The sequence below is a fragment of the Rhinolophus sinicus genome, chromosome 3 (genome assembly GCF_057876585.1).
Source record: "Rhinolophus sinicus isolate RSI-liver-muscle chromosome 3, RSI-T2T, whole genome shotgun sequence".
NCBI lineage: Eukaryota > Metazoa > Chordata > Mammalia > Chiroptera > Rhinolophidae > Rhinolophus > Rhinolophus sinicus.
Window position 1 is genome coordinate 199136101 of NC_142503.1, and position 17008 is coordinate 199153108.

The 17008-nt window shown below is 47.2% G+C and overlaps 1 protein-coding gene and 1 long non-coding RNA gene across 3 annotated transcripts in view; one reads left to right on the forward strand and one right to left on the reverse strand.

Moving 5' to 3' along the window:
• Positions 1-3772: 3772 nt before the first annotated feature.
• LOC141570494 (uncharacterized) lies at positions 3773-16753 on the reverse strand. Its single transcript, XR_012494507.2, has 3 exons — positions 16622-16753; positions 4055-4144; positions 3773-3908 (listed from the first exon to the last, which is right to left on the reverse strand). It is a non-coding gene; the product is annotated as an uncharacterized LOC141570494 (long non-coding RNA).
• PPP2R5C (protein phosphatase 2 regulatory subunit B'gamma) overlaps positions 16652-17008 on the forward strand; it is a 137753-nt gene continuing 137396 nt past the window's right edge. The window contains exon 1 of one of the 2 annotated variants that reach the window (XM_019747154.3): positions 16652-16798. In XM_019747154.3, the coding sequence (XP_019602713.1) occupies positions 16796-16798 (3 nt within the window). In that variant the 5' untranslated portion in view covers positions 16652-16795. The remainder of the gene's footprint in view (positions 16799-17008) is intronic. The other variant, XM_019747155.3, reaches the window with a different exon arrangement.

Genomic DNA, 17008 nt, shown 5'->3' on the forward strand with positions numbered 1-17008 from the left:
TTACATGAAATGTAGTTTAAATACAAAGAAATTAATAGGCAAAAGTAAAAGGAAGAAAAAAGACATACCAAACCTGGTTAAAAGAAAGCTGAAGTGGCTCTATTAGTATCAGACAAAGTAAAGAATATGTCCAGTGATAAAGATCATTTTATAACAATAAAGGTGCTAATTCATCAAAAGCACATAACAATCTTGAACACTGATGTACTCAATAACAGAGCTTCAAAATACATGAAACAAAAACTGTTAGAACTGCAAGGAGAAAAACATGAATCCACAATTATAGTTTGAGATTTCAGTAACCTTTTTTCAGTAACTGATAGAACAAGTAGACAGAAAATCAGCAAGAATAGATCAGACTTGAACATTATCAACCAATTTGACTTAATTGATATTTATCAAACATTTCACCCAACAACAGGAAAATACACATTCTTTGCAAGTACACAGGGAATATTTATCAAGATAAATCATATTCTTGGCCAGAAAACAATTATTAATAAATTTTAAAGGATTCATATAATTAAAAGTATGTTCTCCTGTTACAATGGAATTAAATGACAAGTCTTATCAAATGACAAGATAGCTTCAAGAAAGATACCTTGAAAATCTCCAATTATTTGGAAACTAAACAACATACTTCTAAATAACTATGTGTCAAAGAAGAAATCAAAAGCAAAATTAGAAAGTATTTTGAACTGAAGGAAAATGAGGACACAATGTATGAGAATTTGGGGGATAACATTTGTAATGGTCTGAATTGTGTTCCTCCAAAAATCCATATGTTGAAGGCCTAACCCCCAAGTTACTATATTTGGAGATAGAGCCCGGGGGAGTAGTTAAAATTAAATGAGGTTATAAGTGAGCTGATAAATATACCATTAAACCAGCACTTGGGGGACATATGTAACATTAAACACCTAGAGTAGAAAAGAACAATTTCAAATCGATGACCTCAGCATCCACTTTAAGAAACCAAAGACAGTGCAATTTAACACACAAGAAAGGAAATAATAATGATTAAAATGGAAATCATCAAAATAGAAAACAGAAAAAAATGATCAAGTCAATGAAACCAAAAGCTGATTCTTTGGGAAGGTCAATACAATGGATAAACCTCTCGCTAGACTGATTAGGGAACAAAAAGAAAGAAGACACAAATTATCAAAATCAGGAATGAGAGAGGTGATAGCAACAGTCTCCACAAATATTAAAAAGATTGTAAGGGAATGTATTCCCATAAATCAAACAATTCAGATTAAATACACAGATCCTTTGATTGACAGAAACAATCAAAGTTCTCTCAAGAAGAAATCGATAACCTGAATAGGTTTATTTATTACCAATTTGTCTATCTGTTATCTACTGATGACCTTTATCTGTTAATGAAATAGCATTTATAGTGATGAACCTTCCCTCAGAGAAAATTCTGGGCCCAGATGGCTTCACTGGAATTCTACCAAATATTTAAGGAAGAAATAATTCTCATTATACATAAACTCTTCCAGAAAATTGAAAAAGAGAATATTTCCCAGCTTATAAGAGACAAGTATCACCTTGATACTAAAACCAAAAATATTATCAAAAAAAAACAAGGGAAGAAAGAAAGGAAGGACGGAAGGGAGGGAGGAAGGAAGGCAAGGAAAAGGGGGAAGACGGAAGGGAGAAAGCTACAAACATTCCTCCTGCACACAGACACAAAAATTCAAACAAAATTGTAGCAAACGTAATTCAACATACACAAAAGGATAGTATGTCATGACCAGGTGGAGCTTATCCAGAATTCAAGGTTAAATTGTATACATGCTACAGCATGGATGAATCTCAAAATCACAGTGCTAAGTGAAAGAAAGCAGACATAAAGAGATACACACTGCATGGTTCCATTTATATAAAATTCTAGGAAATTCCACATAATTTATAGTAACGGAAAGCAGATCAACGGTTTCCTGGGGAATCAGAAGCATGGGGGAGGACTCCAGACACCAGGAAATTTGTGGGGGGAGAATCGAGATGGATCTATTTGTTATCGTGGTTATGGTGAAGGTTTCATAAGTGTGTGTCCATGTCGAAACGTATCGAATTGTACACTTTAAATGTGTACAGTTTATTGTATGTCAGTCGATTAAACCTCAGTAAAACTGTTTGCAAAAATAAAATGGAGTCATACATGTGTGAAGGTGCTCTTCTCTTATCCAAAACCTGCTTCCCTGACTGTCTGTCTTGACAGGACACGCTGATGCTAGAGCCCCGGAATGCCTGCCCTCCGCAAAGCTCAGAGCTCCCAGGGGGCTGGGTGACGGGGTGGGAGCACGTGGGACCCAGCTGCAACTTGGTTTAAAAAGCCAGAGCTATTTATTTCTAAGAGGCCATGAGCCTGAGAACCAGATTCTTCCTCCTCCCACCCGTACATTTTCCTTCTGGAGCTCCTGGTGGCTGTATACTTTCTCCCAGAGACAGTGATTTTGGTGTAACTCCAAAAGTCCCCAAGCCTGGCTCCTGATGCTCTCATTGATCCCAAACTTTGGTGACTCGTGCATCAAAGATTGTGGGGGATGCAGGTGGCAGGGGGACTAAATAAAAACCCGGGAGTAGACTCAGGAGTCTCTGTTTTAACAAGCTCCCCGCTCCCCAGGAGATTCTAACCCACAAATGCTTGCAAAGCCCTTGCTTGGGACCTGAGTGACCAACACAGTAACACTAGCATTGTCCCTGAGTGCCATGTGGAAACGGGCTACACTTCCCTGAATTCTCAGGAGTGGTGAAAGAGCTGGAAAAGGGCAATGTCCAACAATAAAAGGAAAAATTGCTGCAGCAGAGGCATTTCAGGCATGAGTCACAGGGAAGAGTGGGAGGAAGATGGGCCTCCCAGTGCCCTCAGCGCCCAGGAGGACAGGGCAGCCTCGGCCAGGCCAGACACAGACTGTTTTTCCTTTCAGAAGGAAGAGATGGACACCTGTCAATGGCAGAAGCATCATGTTTTCCTGGCCTTCCTCACTTAAATACTTTCTAGGTGGGAAGAGGGAACTGGAGGCTTGTCGGAATACTCTATGCCTCCCCAGCATCCCCGCCCCCCCCCGCATGCCATGAAAGCAAAAGAGGGGCAGTTTGGGAGGAGGAGGAGGGCAGTGGATGGAGCTGTCCCCAGTGGCAGTGCCCACCAGAGGGTTCTCATGTTGGGGTGCATGCCCTACAACGGGCACCCTGAGAGCTCAGGACACCGCCCATGGCCCACCCTGCAGACCTGATCCTTCCAGAATGCCACATCCATGGTTTGGACTCAGCAGCCTGCTGTCCCCATCATACACGAAGTCCGTCGTGTCGTGTCACAGAAACACCTTGGACTTTGCATCTGAAAGACACAGTTCAAATTCCAGCGTTATCATTTTCCAGTGTTATCATTTACAGGCTCAAAGGTGCATTGACTGGGAAGCGAAACAAGCTGTCCCGCGAGGCCCCAGCTTCCATGGCCCCCCCAGGCCCTGACCTCCCTTTGTCTTCTAAAACCTGTTCTTTCCCTTCAAGGAGCCTCGCTACTGTGAAAGGGTTAGGACTCACAGAACAGGACCCACTCCAGAGAGGTGCCCGGGTCCACACCACGGGGACAATAATGAACATCTTAGAGGGTCCTTCTAGGGATTAACAAGGTTGTGAGTGGCAGCTGCTCATCCAGAAGGCGCCCGAGCTGTGGTGTCTGGTGTCGCTGCAGGATCACACTGGGCCACCCTCCACCAACAGGTCCTGCACCATTAGGATTTCTCTCTAAAACCTGGGGCTCTGGAGAGAAAGTCACGTTGCAGGGCTGCGTTTGCCAACACATCTTAGCAGCTTTTTGAAGGAAAGCACTTCAATATTTAGACACGGTGGTTTTCTTCTTGGTGATGAGATCCACACAATAAAAACTCCATCTGCAAAAAGAGAAGAAGAAAAGCCAGCAGATTTACTATTTCACAGGTAAGCACGTCTAATGATATCTGCACAACTAATGAATGCTGCACTGTCTATGGGGCCTCAGTTCCCCGTGTTCTGCATTCCTGTAGCACCCCACACTCACCCATCTCAGAGAGCATCACAGCTGAGTAAGTGGAGCAGATGTAATCATGAATCTCAAATGCAGTATTATGTGTGCATGCCGAAGCAGGTCCTGTGTGAACAAACATTTTATAATCGTCTCGTATTGTCATCTCCCCCCACCCCACCCCCCATTCTGGGGGCTGACGGGCTCAACTAGGGGGTCCTCGCTCCGGGTGTCTCGGCAGGTCAGTCAGTGGGTTAGCACCTTCAGGCTTCCTCAGCTACACAGCTGCCCTGGGAGCTGCCAGAACACCCTGCATCTGGCCTCCACGTGTGCACTGGGCTTCCTTCAAGCATGGCACCAGGGTCTGTACGAATGTCCGGGGACAAAGCCTTGTACGGCTTAGCATCAGCAGTTACATAGCATTACTCCCGCCATAGTCACAGGCCCACCAGTTCCAAGGGAAGGAAAGATAAGTCCCACTTCTGGGGGGCAGGAATGTCATTGTCATGTTGTAAAGAAGAGCGTGTGGGATAGGAGAACTTGTTGGGGCGATCTTGGGAGCGTAATCTGTCGCTTGTACCTTCCAAGCACAGAGTAAGTCATTCCATTTGCCTCTATTTAGTCTCCAGGAAGGCCTGCTAAATGGTCCTCTGTGAATCCAGTTGTCACTGCTTTCTGAACTTTGAGTTTACAACTAATGAGTGCATTTCTTTGAATAATAACAATCTATAAATCTGACTTTTCACTGTTCACATTCATCTTCTTCCCACTTTTCCCGGTGAAGCGGTTTTGCCATAATCCAGGGCAGATTCTAGGAGATTTGCCCCCATATGAAGGTGTTTCCCCAATCACACAGGTTTGCACCGGCTGGGCACATGTCCCTGTCAGCAGGGACACTGACCACAGGTGAGGTTCAGATGCAGCGGCCTTGGGTCTTGGCCTGTTTGCGACCAAATCAGCAGAGATGTAGAATGAAAGGTGTGTGTGGGGTGGGGGGGGCGGAATGACAGTATGCTCCTCACACTCCAAGGACACTGCTAGAGCTGCAACTGATGGGGACAAGAAAGGCTCTGTCTGGGAGACAGGTCCTGCATGGCGTGGCCACTAGTGACAGTGAGCGTCCTACATCCAGCCCCCCTTGTACGGCAAGGCCATTCACTCCCAAAGGAAACCCAGTTGAGCTTACTTTGTAAGGCTATTTTCTAGTACTTCAGCAACTGGGTTGTTCAACTAGAATTGCTCAACTCAGACCTTCCCACTGAGGGTCCACTTCTGGGCAGGCTGTGAGCCGGGCCTGGGGCGGGGAGGATTCAGACACAGCTGTGCCCACCACAGCTCACAGGTCACTACATAATGTGACAGTAGTAATGGGGCCCAAGAAAGGCCCCCAGCCAGGTGATGGAGGAAAAGCCCTAAGAGAGTTAGCCAGAGCGGGTGAGAGGTGGGGAAGGCATGGCCTCCGGCCCGGGTAGGAGCTTGTAGAAATGCAGGGAGGAAACTGCAGCAGTTTCATTAGGCTGGAGTGAGGAGTGGGTGGGCTGGGGTGGGGTGGTGGTGTGTGAGATGAGGCTGGAGAAGTCAGTAGAAGCCAGATGGCCAAGGGCCTCGGAGCCCACGCCAAGGGGTTGAACTTGATCCCGAAGGTGCTGGTGAGCTACTGAAGGGACTTCAGTAGGGAAGTGACATGATCAGATTTGGGGTTTTAATGGGTGGTTGTGGCTACTGGGCACAGCGGGATCAGAGGACAAAGGAGTGGATGCTAAGGAGACGTGATGGGCACTTAGAAGCTAAGGGAGTCTTAGTTTGAGAACCTTCACCCTCCCCCGTGTATTTTATGTTAAAATACACCCACCAGCTATACTGGAAATGTAATTCTGCCATGCGTTAATTTGTACAACAGTCCCCCCTTATCCGTAGTTTACATTACCCATGGTTGACCACAGTCCAAAAATATTAAATCGAAAATTCCAGAAATAATTCACAAATTTTAACTTGCATGCTGTTTAAGTAGCGCAATGAAATCTCATGTCATCCGCTCCATTCCCTCCACCACGTGAATCATCATGCCTTTCCTCGCCCAGCGTCTCCTCGCTTAGACACACCCCCCCCCCACTAGTCATTGTCTCAGATATCAGAGCCACTGGCATGGTATTGCGGTGCTTGTGTTCCACTCACCTTTATTTGACTGCATAATGGCCCCGAAACAGAAGAGCAGTGACACTGGCAATTTGGATATGCCAACGAGAAGCAGTAAAGTGCTTCCTTTAAATAAAAGTGTGAAAGTTCTTGACTTAATAAGAAAAAAATCATATGCCAAGGTTGCTAAGATGTATGGTAAGAACGAATCTTCTGTCCTTAAAATTGTGAAGGAAAACATTGTAAAAAAGGGTAAGTATAGTACAGTACTGAAAGAAGCCACATTCACAAAACTTTTATTACAGTATCTTGTTATAACTGTTCTGTTCTATTATTAGTTGTTGTTAATCTCTTACTGTCTCGAATGTATAAACTTTACCCTAGGTCTGTATGTATACAAAAAAACAGTGTATAGAGCGTTTGGTACTCTTTGGTTTCAGGAATCCTTTGCGGGGTCTTGGAACGTGTCCCTCATGGATTAGGGGAGACAACTGTATTTGAAATATTTTTTTTTAATTTTGCTTTTGAATTTGTTCGTGAGTAGCACGTTTCGTTGCCTCTGGGCTGTGACTTACTGCTGATTATGTGTGTGCCTGCAGGCCCACTCCTCATATCTGGGGCAAGAGTACAGATGGAGACCGGTCCACATCTGTAAGGATTCCATCCATGGCCATGGACATACTGGCCCAAGCTCCATCCACACTGCCCCTTAAACATCTCCCCCGAGGCCCCTTGGGCCTAGGGGCATGCACCCAATTGTGATCAGGCTTTGGGGGTCCTGGAAGGAGATTTAGATTAGGGCTTGGGGACAAGGAATTCCAGGATCCCAGGTACCCACAGTGTGGTACATGGAGAGACGGGAAGCAGGGCTCCTGGGCAGTGGTGGGCAGGAAGCCTCTCCCAAGAGGCCCAGATGCCACTCTGGCCTCTGGGCACTACCACTCTCTCAGCTTAGGCTGCCTTCGCTAGAGGGACAGCCCATGGTTCATTCTTCCCGTGCTCTCATCATTCCTTCCTCCTTTTATCACCTCCAGAAAACCTTTCTCAGCAGCTGACAGGTGACTTTGAACTCTTCTAAGACCTGCAGCATTCGAGATTCAGGGAGTGACCTGAATGGTGGGGTCATAAATGGCCCCACCTCCACCTTTGAACTCCTAGTCGATGCCACCCCACCTTTTCTCCCTTATGTTCACTGCCTGGTTCCTCTTCCCCAACCCGCATCATCAGACATCTTACACCTGACGGCAAAGCATTTCACACCTGACAGATCCCATTCCAACCTGTTTCAATATGAGCTCTCCTCAAATCATCTTGGGATTTTACGTGGACCCCACAGCTGAGGCCCCTGCTCCCTGAGGTTCGCACTCCCTCTGGCCACAGCTTTCTCTGCTCCTGCCTTTGTCCCTCTGCCAAGTCTGAATGGAGGGGCCTCATGGGATAGTGGGAGAAACTCAGGGTCCCGAAACAAGGTTCAGATGTGGGCTTAGCCTAGTCATGTGACCTAGACAAACTGTTCACTCTCTCTGACCCCCCGTCACAAGGTAACCTCCTCTTCTGTGATAGATTTGTCCCCCCCCCAAAAAAAAAACACACATTGTAGTCCTAACCTCCAAGACCTCAAAATGTGACCTATGTGGAGATGGGTTTTTACAGAGGTGATCAAGTGAAAGTGGGGTCATCAGGGTGGGGCCTAATCCAATATGACTGGTGTCCTCATAAAAAGGGGAAACTGGGACACACACACACACACAGAGGGAAGATAATGTGAAGACACAGGGAGGAGACAGGCGTCTACACACCAAGGAGAGATTGGGGCAGACCCTTCCCTCCCAGGCCTCAGCAGGAAGCAACCCTGACGACACCTTGATTTCAGACTTCCAGCCTCCAGAACTGTGAGGCAGTAACTTTCCATTGTTTAAGGCACCCGGTTTGTGGTACTTGGTAGGGCGGCCCCACGACACTAAGTCACCTGCCCTGCTGACTTCCTGAAACAAAATAACCATGTGGAGGTGCCGTATAAAGGGCAGGTGTGGCTAATTCAACCTGTGAGCACCCACTGACACCCACTGTGTGCAGGGCCAGCCTGAGAGCGGGGTCGGCATGACTAACTTTTGTAAAGTCCTTTCTTTGCTTCCTGTATTCTCTCAGCCATCCTTCACGTGGAATCCATCTCAGACTGTTCCAGTCCTCACACCTCCTAGTCAGTCATTAAGGGCATGGCAGGTACATACTAAATGCCTCAAAATGGATTTAGTATAGGTTTGTAATAGCTGCAAATTATTCAATAGACAAGTCTGTATGTCGGCATGCTGAATATTTTATAGTTTTCGGCAACATCCAGAAAAGCTAACCATAGTTTAGGTCCAAAATAGCCTCGTCTATTTCACGCCATGATGGGCCTGCCTTGTTCTGTGGGGCGCGGGCTATTGGGCCCCAAGTGAGGGCATCTCATTTGCTTTCACCACCTCGTCCCACCTTGCACGGGTGCAGATCACGGCTTTCGAGAGTGTTTTGAAGTGAAGTTACATTTTCCGGGTGTCGCCAACTGTAGATAAAAGGCATTTCATGGGATGCGTCATATAATAACCCTGTAAGTCATTTAAAACTAACCTTTTGAAAGCTCTGCTTTCTTCTTCAATAAGGAAGGAAGGAAGGGAGGAAAGGAAGAAAGAAGGAAGGTGGGGAGGTAGGAAGGGAAGAAAACATATTTGGGGCAAAAGCAGTCCTTCAAGTGTGTGGGCGTCAAGTGAGACTGGGCAGAAGGGTTTTCGGCACAACAGGAGAGGATTCCAAGTGTATAAATTAGAATGCCTTCTTCTCCCTGCAAACAGTGAATCATTGTAGATGCCAAGTGTCTCAGGGAAAAGCTGCTGGGCACATGGTCCTTTTCTGCCTTCACGCCACTTTTCTTTGCTCCTCCAGGGTCCAAAGAAACTAGTATGAATTCAAGCTGGCCACAGCATCCTGACCCATGAGGAATAAATACGGACATGTTTTAAGTCCCAAGGGAACAAGCTCCCATGGTCAACCCAAAACACATTTACTGAGAGGCAAAAATATGCCATGTCCCTTGCGCATGCAGGAAGGGTTCTTCACACAAGGAGGGTACAAACTTGCCTGACAGCCTGGTTCCATGATCGTTTATTGAGTGATGACTGTATACCAGGCACTGCACTCAGCTGGGCGTTAAGGGGTGAGAGACCAAGATGAATATGCCGTGATTCCTGCCCCTAAGGCAATTATAGATTCATGAGGGAGAGAGATTCAAAAAAGGTCACCTGTTTTCTTTTTCATTCTCACAGCAACCTATAAAGGAGGCCCAATCATCACACCCCTTTTACAGATGTGGCATCTGTGGCATGGGTTTCAGTCGCTTCCCTGCAGTGGGGTTAGGAACTAGAGGAGGTGGGGTGTGGATCTAGCCTGGTTCTACCGTGTTTCCCCGAAAATAAGACCCAGCCGGACAATCAGCTCTAATGCGTCTTTTGGAGCAAAAATTAATATAAGACTCGGCTTATATTATATTATGTTAGATAAGACCGGGTCTTATATTAATTTTTGCTCCAAAAGACGCATTAGAGCTGATTGTCCGGCTAGGTCTCACGTTCGAGGAAGCAGGGTATTCATCAGACTGAAGGGGTTATCCCAGCACAAGAAATGTAAGCAATCCCAGGTAAGAGATGAGGGGGTGAGACAGGTAAGCAGCCCACATGAGAGAACAAAGAAAACTCTCCCACAGAGGTGCTGAGATGGTGTCCTTAAAATCCAGAGGAGTGGCTCCAACAGAGAGATGGGAGAGGCTTCCGGACAGGGTGGACTTTGAAAATCGAGGTGGATTTCAATAGGCAAGGAGTTCAGGGATGCCCAGCACCGGCACAGGCAGGACGAGGCAGAACCAGGGGTCCCAGGGAAGATGAGAGGAATGTGGATGGAGCAGAGGCACCACTACAAACAGCACATGAGAAAGATTACACACCATGACCAACTGGATTTATTCCTGGAGTGCAAAGATGATTCAACATATGAAAATCAAGTGATGAAATACACCACTTGACAGAAGATGGGGGGGAAAAACACATGATTATCTCAATTGACGCAGAAAAGCATTTGACAAAATTCAACACCCCTTCATGATATAAACACTCAACAAATTAAGAACAGAAGGAAACTACCTCACCATAATAATGGTTATATATAAAAAGCCAACAGCTAACATACTCAGTGGTGAAAGACTGAAAGTTTTTCCTCTAAGATCAGGAACAAGACAAGCACGACTGCTGTCACCACTTCTATTCAACACAGTACTTGAAGTCCTATCCAGAACAATTAGGCAGCAAAATGGAAAAAAGGGGCGGGACATCCAAACTGGAAAGGAAGAAGTAAAGTTATCTCTATTTGCAGACAAGATGATCGTATATATAAAATATCCTAATGACTCCATTAAAAAAAAACTGTTAGAACTAATCAACGAATTCAGCAAAGGTACAGGATACAAAAATCAACCCACAAAAATCAGTTCTTTCTATAGACTAACAATGAACAATCCAAAAAGGAAATTAAGGAAACAATTCTATTTACAATAACATAAAAAAGAATAAAATACTTTAGAAAAAAACTTAAGCTAGGAGGTAAAAGACTTGCACACTAGAAACTACAAGCATTGCCGAAAGACATTAAAGACACAAATAAGTCAATGGACATCCTGTGTTCATGGCTTGGAAGGCTTAATATTGTTTAGATGTGAAAACTACCCAAAGCAATCTACAGATTTAATGCAACCCCTATCAAAATCCCAATGGTATTTTTTGAAGAAATAGAAAAATGCATCTTAAAATTCAGATGAAATGTCAAGGGCTCCTGCCTGAGTAGTTAAAGCAATCTTGAAAAAGAAGAACAAAGTTGGCGGCCTAACACTTCCTGATTTCAAAACATATTACAAAACTAGGGTAATCAAAACAGCATGCTACTGGCATAAAGACAAACATCTAGAACAATGGAACAGAATAGAGAGCCCAGAAATAAATCCACACATATATGGTCAAATGATTTTCAGCAAGGCTGCCAAGACCATTCATGGGGAAAGGACAGTCTCTTCATGAAATGGTTTTGGGAAAGCCAGATATCAACATGCCAAAGAATAAAGTTAGACCCTTATCTTATACCATACACAAAAGTTAATTCAAAGTGGATCGAAGATCTAAATATAACAGCTAAGACTATGAACTCTTAAAGGAAAACACAGAGGAAAAGCTCTATATTGGACTTGTCATAAAGAAATGATTTATTGGATATGACACCAAAAGCACAGGCAACCAAAAAAATGGATAAATTGGACTACATAAAAATTTAAAACTGTGCATCAAAGACACAATCAACAGAGTGAAAAGGCAACCTATGGAATGGGAGAAATTATTTGCAAGTCATATAGCTGATAAAGGGTTCATATCCAGAATATATAAAGCACACCTACAACTCAACAACAAAAACAAACACCACAATTCAAAAATGGGGAAAGGGCTTAACTAGATATTTGGCCAAAGAGGATATACAAATACGCAAAGCTTATGAAAAGATGTTCAACATCACTAATAATTAGGGGAATGCACATCAAAACCACAATGAGGTATCACCTCATACCGGTTAGGTTGGCTACGATCAAAACAGAAAAAAACAAGTGTTGGTGAGGATGTGGGAAAACTGGAATCCTTGTGCACTGCTGGAGGGAATGCAAAATGGTGCTGCCTCAATGGTAAACAGTATGGCAGGTCCTGAAAAAAAATTAAACATAGAACCACGATATGATCCAGCAATCCCGCTTCTGGGTCTATTTCCAACAGAACTGAAAACAGGGCCTCAAGGAGGTATCTGAGCACCCATGTTCCTCACAGCATTATTCCCAATAGCAAAAAGGTAGAAGCAAAGTGTGCGCCAAGGTATAAATGAGTAAACAAAATGTGGCCTATCCATACGATGAACTGTTATTCAGCTTTAAAAAAGAAGGCGCTTCTGGCATGTGCTACGACATGGCTGGACCTTGAGGACATTACGCTGAGTGAAATAAGCCAGTCACAAAAGGACAAATCCTGTATGATTCTACTCGTATACGAGGTACCCACAGTGGTCAAATTCATAGGGACAGAAAGTACAATGGTGGTCGCCAGGGGCTGGGGGAGGGGAGCACAGGAAGCCATCTCAGTTTTGGAAGATGAAAAAGTTCTGCATGCGAATATGTGAATACACTGAACTGTACATTTAAAAATGGCTAACACGGTAAGTTTTAGATTATGTGTATTTTACCATAATTTTTTTAAGTTTTCAGAAAGGTGGTCTCATTAACTTCCACTTATAACTTGGATGGCGTTTCCTCTAGAAAGGTGGTCTTTCCAGGTCTCCCAGGACAGACGTGACCTGGAATTCTGCTCAGTATGGCAGAGACTGTAGAGTTCTGTCCAGAAATTGAAGAATTTCTTCTTAAATGAAGTCTGTAGACACAGTTGTGGCTTTCATGCCCATTACTTCCTGTGGCGCTCACAGTAACCATGGAGGGGGCAAGGCAGGTTGCATCACGTCCATTTCACATGGGTGCAGACCAGCGTTTCCCCACCTCAGCACTGCTGCCATTCGGGCAGGGTTCTGTCATGGGGGCCATCCTGTGCACTGTAGGGGGTCTAGCAGCATCCCTGGCTTCTAACCACTAGATGCCGGTAGCAATGCACCGCCTCACCCCTGCCCTGCTACCCAGCTGTGATAGTCCAAATGTCTGCAGACATTGCCAGATGTTCTCTGGGGTGGCGGGAAATCACCCCCTTTGAGAATCATTGGTTTGGAGAGCTTGAGCCAAGGTCACACAAAGTCTACACATACACCTGAGTCTTCTCATTCCAAATTTCTTCTTCCCATACAGTTATTCTCCACTTAAGGTCCCTTGAGAGCACCCCCACCCTCTCTGCTCCGCTCCATGTGGCATCACTGGCTCCCTGGCCCTCTGGCTCCAGGCCGTTAGATCAATGGGAGGCACTGGTGAGAGAGAGGGGGAGGGAGAGAAGGGGAGGGGCCGTGAGGTGGTGACTTTGGGGTGTTTCCTTGGATCCTCAGAACTGAATAGCACTTCACATGAAATCATTGTCCACTGGACTTAATGAGCACTTGCTATGTGCCTGGCACTGTTCAGCACTCCTTATATGGGTATTTCATTTCAGTGTAATCTGACTTAAACTTACTCCCCCCCATTCTTCCACCCCAAATCTGCAGGCACGTTTGAATGGTGCCCAATTCGGTGAGAAATGTGTTTGATGACATGCCAATGGAAATGAAGAGAGGAAAGGTGGGGGAGTAGACGAGCTGAACTTCCAGGGTAGGGAAGGCCTCAGGGGTGACCTTGAAGAAGTTACTGCCCAAGCCAGTTCATGGGCAGCCCCTCTCCAGGAGAGGTGAGCAGCAGGGGTGGGAGCCTGGTGATGCGGACAGAGAAGGGGGTCTTGTAAGCACTCCCCAGGCTGAAGGGCAGACAACAGCCTAAGGGAAAAAGCAGGAGGCTAGAGAAGTCTGAGATATGGGCCAAACCACAAGAAGCAGTAGAATCAATTTCTTTCACAGACGCCAGACACCAGGAAACACACAATGCCCAAGACAGGCTGGTGTCCAGAGAGCCCGGAGAGGGGCATTCAGGGTGGGGGAGACCACAGCTGCAGCCTAGCAAGCGGGGCTGGGTTTGAAGTGGCCCCAGAGGAGACTAAGAGCAGGGCAGCTGTGTCACAGGCACCTTTGAAGACAAGTGCGTGGGAAGAGCTTCTGAGGGTAGACGCAGGAAGGGTACCACAGCTGATGAGGGTCAGGGCCCGTCTTCTCTCTGCCCTGTTTGATGTACCACTTCTGCTGCCCAGAGTGAAGCACCAGGACTCTGGGGCTGTGGCTGCAGTGCAGCCAAGGACCTCGGTCCTCTGGGGACTTCTCTGATCCCCCAGAGACCTCAGAGGCGTACACGAAGTCATACACTGTACAGAGACGATGAACATAGAAAAAACATTGCTAGGTCACTGGGGGCCGTCTCAGAAAAGTGTTCCAGAAGGGTGGGTGTCTGAAGAAAAGGAGTTTTGTGTGCCATGGGCAGTGCCTTTAGGAATGGGGCAGGTGGGGCATCTCAGAAGAGGGAGCCTTCAGGCACATGTGCACACGCTCACACACACAGGAGTATGAACACCCACAACTTCTATATTCCATTGAGAGCCTATTCTGTATCCTTCTTTTGAGAGCAGAAGCTACACCTATCTTTAATGTTCCTGTAAACGTCACAACCGCCAGGACACTTCACCACACCCAGGGTCCCCTGTGAACGTTTCATAACTAATCGTGGTTATGGGATAGCCCTAATGTGGGCACATGAAAACCAGTTCAATGACCAGGGAGGAACACGTGTGCCAGGCTATGGTGTTGGCTCCAATTTCTCTGGTTAGTATGGTTTCAAGGTCACGGGGAGGCAGCTTTTCTGGTATCTTGCCCCTACGCTTTCCCTCAAACTCTAATTGAACTGATAAATACCTCACCTGACATGCACGGACACTAGCCTATCAGATCCGTATTATCATTTGCCACCTAGGACACCGCTACTGGAATGTGGCAGACACAGCTCCAACTCAACACATACCAAAACCGAAATCACCGTCCCTCTAAATGCGCTCCCTGCTGTGTGTCTTCCTCATCCCTGCGCAACCCCAACTACAAACACAGGTATTAGCCTGGATTCGGGTTCGCTCCCGCCTGAGCAAGTCTGCCTCCTGGATGTTTGAGATCCTTCCTCCTGTTACTGCCAGAGAGATGCCTCACCTGCCCACACGGGGACAGTAACTAGATCCTGGATGTTCTCCTGGCCTCCTACCTTCACCCCACCCCCAACATTCCTGCTACAGATGTCTTCTAAAGTGCAAATGTGAGCATGTCACTCCCCAGTTTAATATCCTTCAGTGACCCTGAATTACACGCTAAATTACACCCAGAAAAAAGTCCAACGCCTTGGGAAGGCCTCCTAGAGGCCTTCGCTCTCATCTCCGGCCGCAACAAGATCCTCCTGTGCTCTTTCCTGCTTCCAACCCAGACCACCCTCACTCCAGTCCCTGTAGACTTGCCACATGTCATGTCCTTCTGGCTGCTGGTTTTGTTTCCACCAAGGACGCAGAGCACTTGAGGACAAGCGTAGTGTCCTGCTCACCACGGTCCCCTGCACACACAGCGCACATGCAACAAATGTCTGCTCGGGTGCAACACTGTATCGGGGCTGTGATCCAAGGGTACTGGAGGCACAGACTTGTCTTGGAGAAGCTCCCAGCCCCCTTAGAGCTCCGTGGTTCTACTGTAAACTAACCATTTTAGAACTAGTCCTTTTTGATATGGATTTATGCTGGATTTATTAAATCGATAGCATCTATTTTATTTTTGAAAGAAAAAGTTACTAAATTAACTAGGGGCATTGCTCTACCCCTCATAGTTTAACTATTTGTTTTGGAAAAGCTATTAAGCTACTTAAAAGACTAGTCAAAAACCGTTTCTTCTGCACCTACAGCTGTTGGAGGCTGTGCCATTTACTTGCAGTCACTCGTCTCAAAGTGCACATCCCGATACCTGCAGGCAGAACTTACTTTCAGGACCTCCCACGACACTCCTCACTTTAGATCTTTTTTTCTCTTCTTCTTCTAGCTTTCCCAGCACAGAATAACCGAAAATGCTTTGCCTGGCAACTTTCAGAAACAAAAACCGGAGCCTAACACAAAGTGCCCAGTTATGATCCAGAAACTTCATCATCACGGTGAGGCACCGCTTCTCATACGTGACATCCGTTCACTCCTAGAGTCTTACTACCGCAGCTATGTCTTCATCTCCACGCCTGTCATCAGAGTCTCCAACAGGTTTTGACACTAGACTGTGGAAGTAGTCTGGGTATCAAAGTTAACCTTCTTCCCTTAGTAAACTCATCTCCCCAGAGCTATTAGCGAGATAACAAATCGCGTGACTACTGGTCATAATGCAGAGATTTCCTCATATGGTTTATGATCAAGCCAATGTGAAGAATAAAATAAAAGCCCATTCGCGCTGGAACCTCGGGGCGGGGTCTCGGTGAGAGGGGCGGGAATCGGAGGGCGGGGCCTACGACGGAGGGGGCGGGGCGGGCACCAGTGGGCGGGGCCTAACGAGGCGCCGCGAAACCGCCGCCCCCAGACCCCTGGTCAGCACCTTACGCTAGCGCGCGGGCGCTTTCAAGTTCGGCAAGCATCGCAACGGCGAGGGGGCGAAGCCGGGAGGCCGCCGTTCGCGCCGGGCCGCGTCCGGCCGGCTGCAGAACTTGTTGCCATCCGTTTGAAAAGCGCCTTTTCCGTGTCTGTCTCACTTGCCCCCTGCTGTCTCCGTCCCGCACCTCCACCGCGGGCACCGGACCGTCGCCGCAGTTGCAGTCCCACGCTCCCTCCCCAGACTCGCCTGAATTCTCCCGGCCGGCCGCTCGCCGCAGCCGACGACGGCGCAGCCCACTACTCCGCCGCCCGGCCTGCGGACTCCAGCAAGAGCGCGGCGTGGGAACGAGAGTGGGACGAGGCCCAGCGCCGGAGGCGGGGATGCGGAAGAGCGTTAGGGCACGTGAGGGCGTCTGGGCCAATGGTAGGGCTCCTGGCGGCGGAGGGGCGGGATCTGCGCGGGGGCGGGGCGGGGAGCGGGGCTGGGAGGCGGGCGGGGGGGAAGGGAGGAGAGCGGAGGGGCGGAGCGGGGCGGGGAGGGCCGGGGGAGAGACGCCGCCGCTGCCGCTGCCGCCGCTGCCGCCGCCGCGGCTGCCGCAGCCTCTGGGAGCCTGGAAAAGGGGAAGCGCGAGCG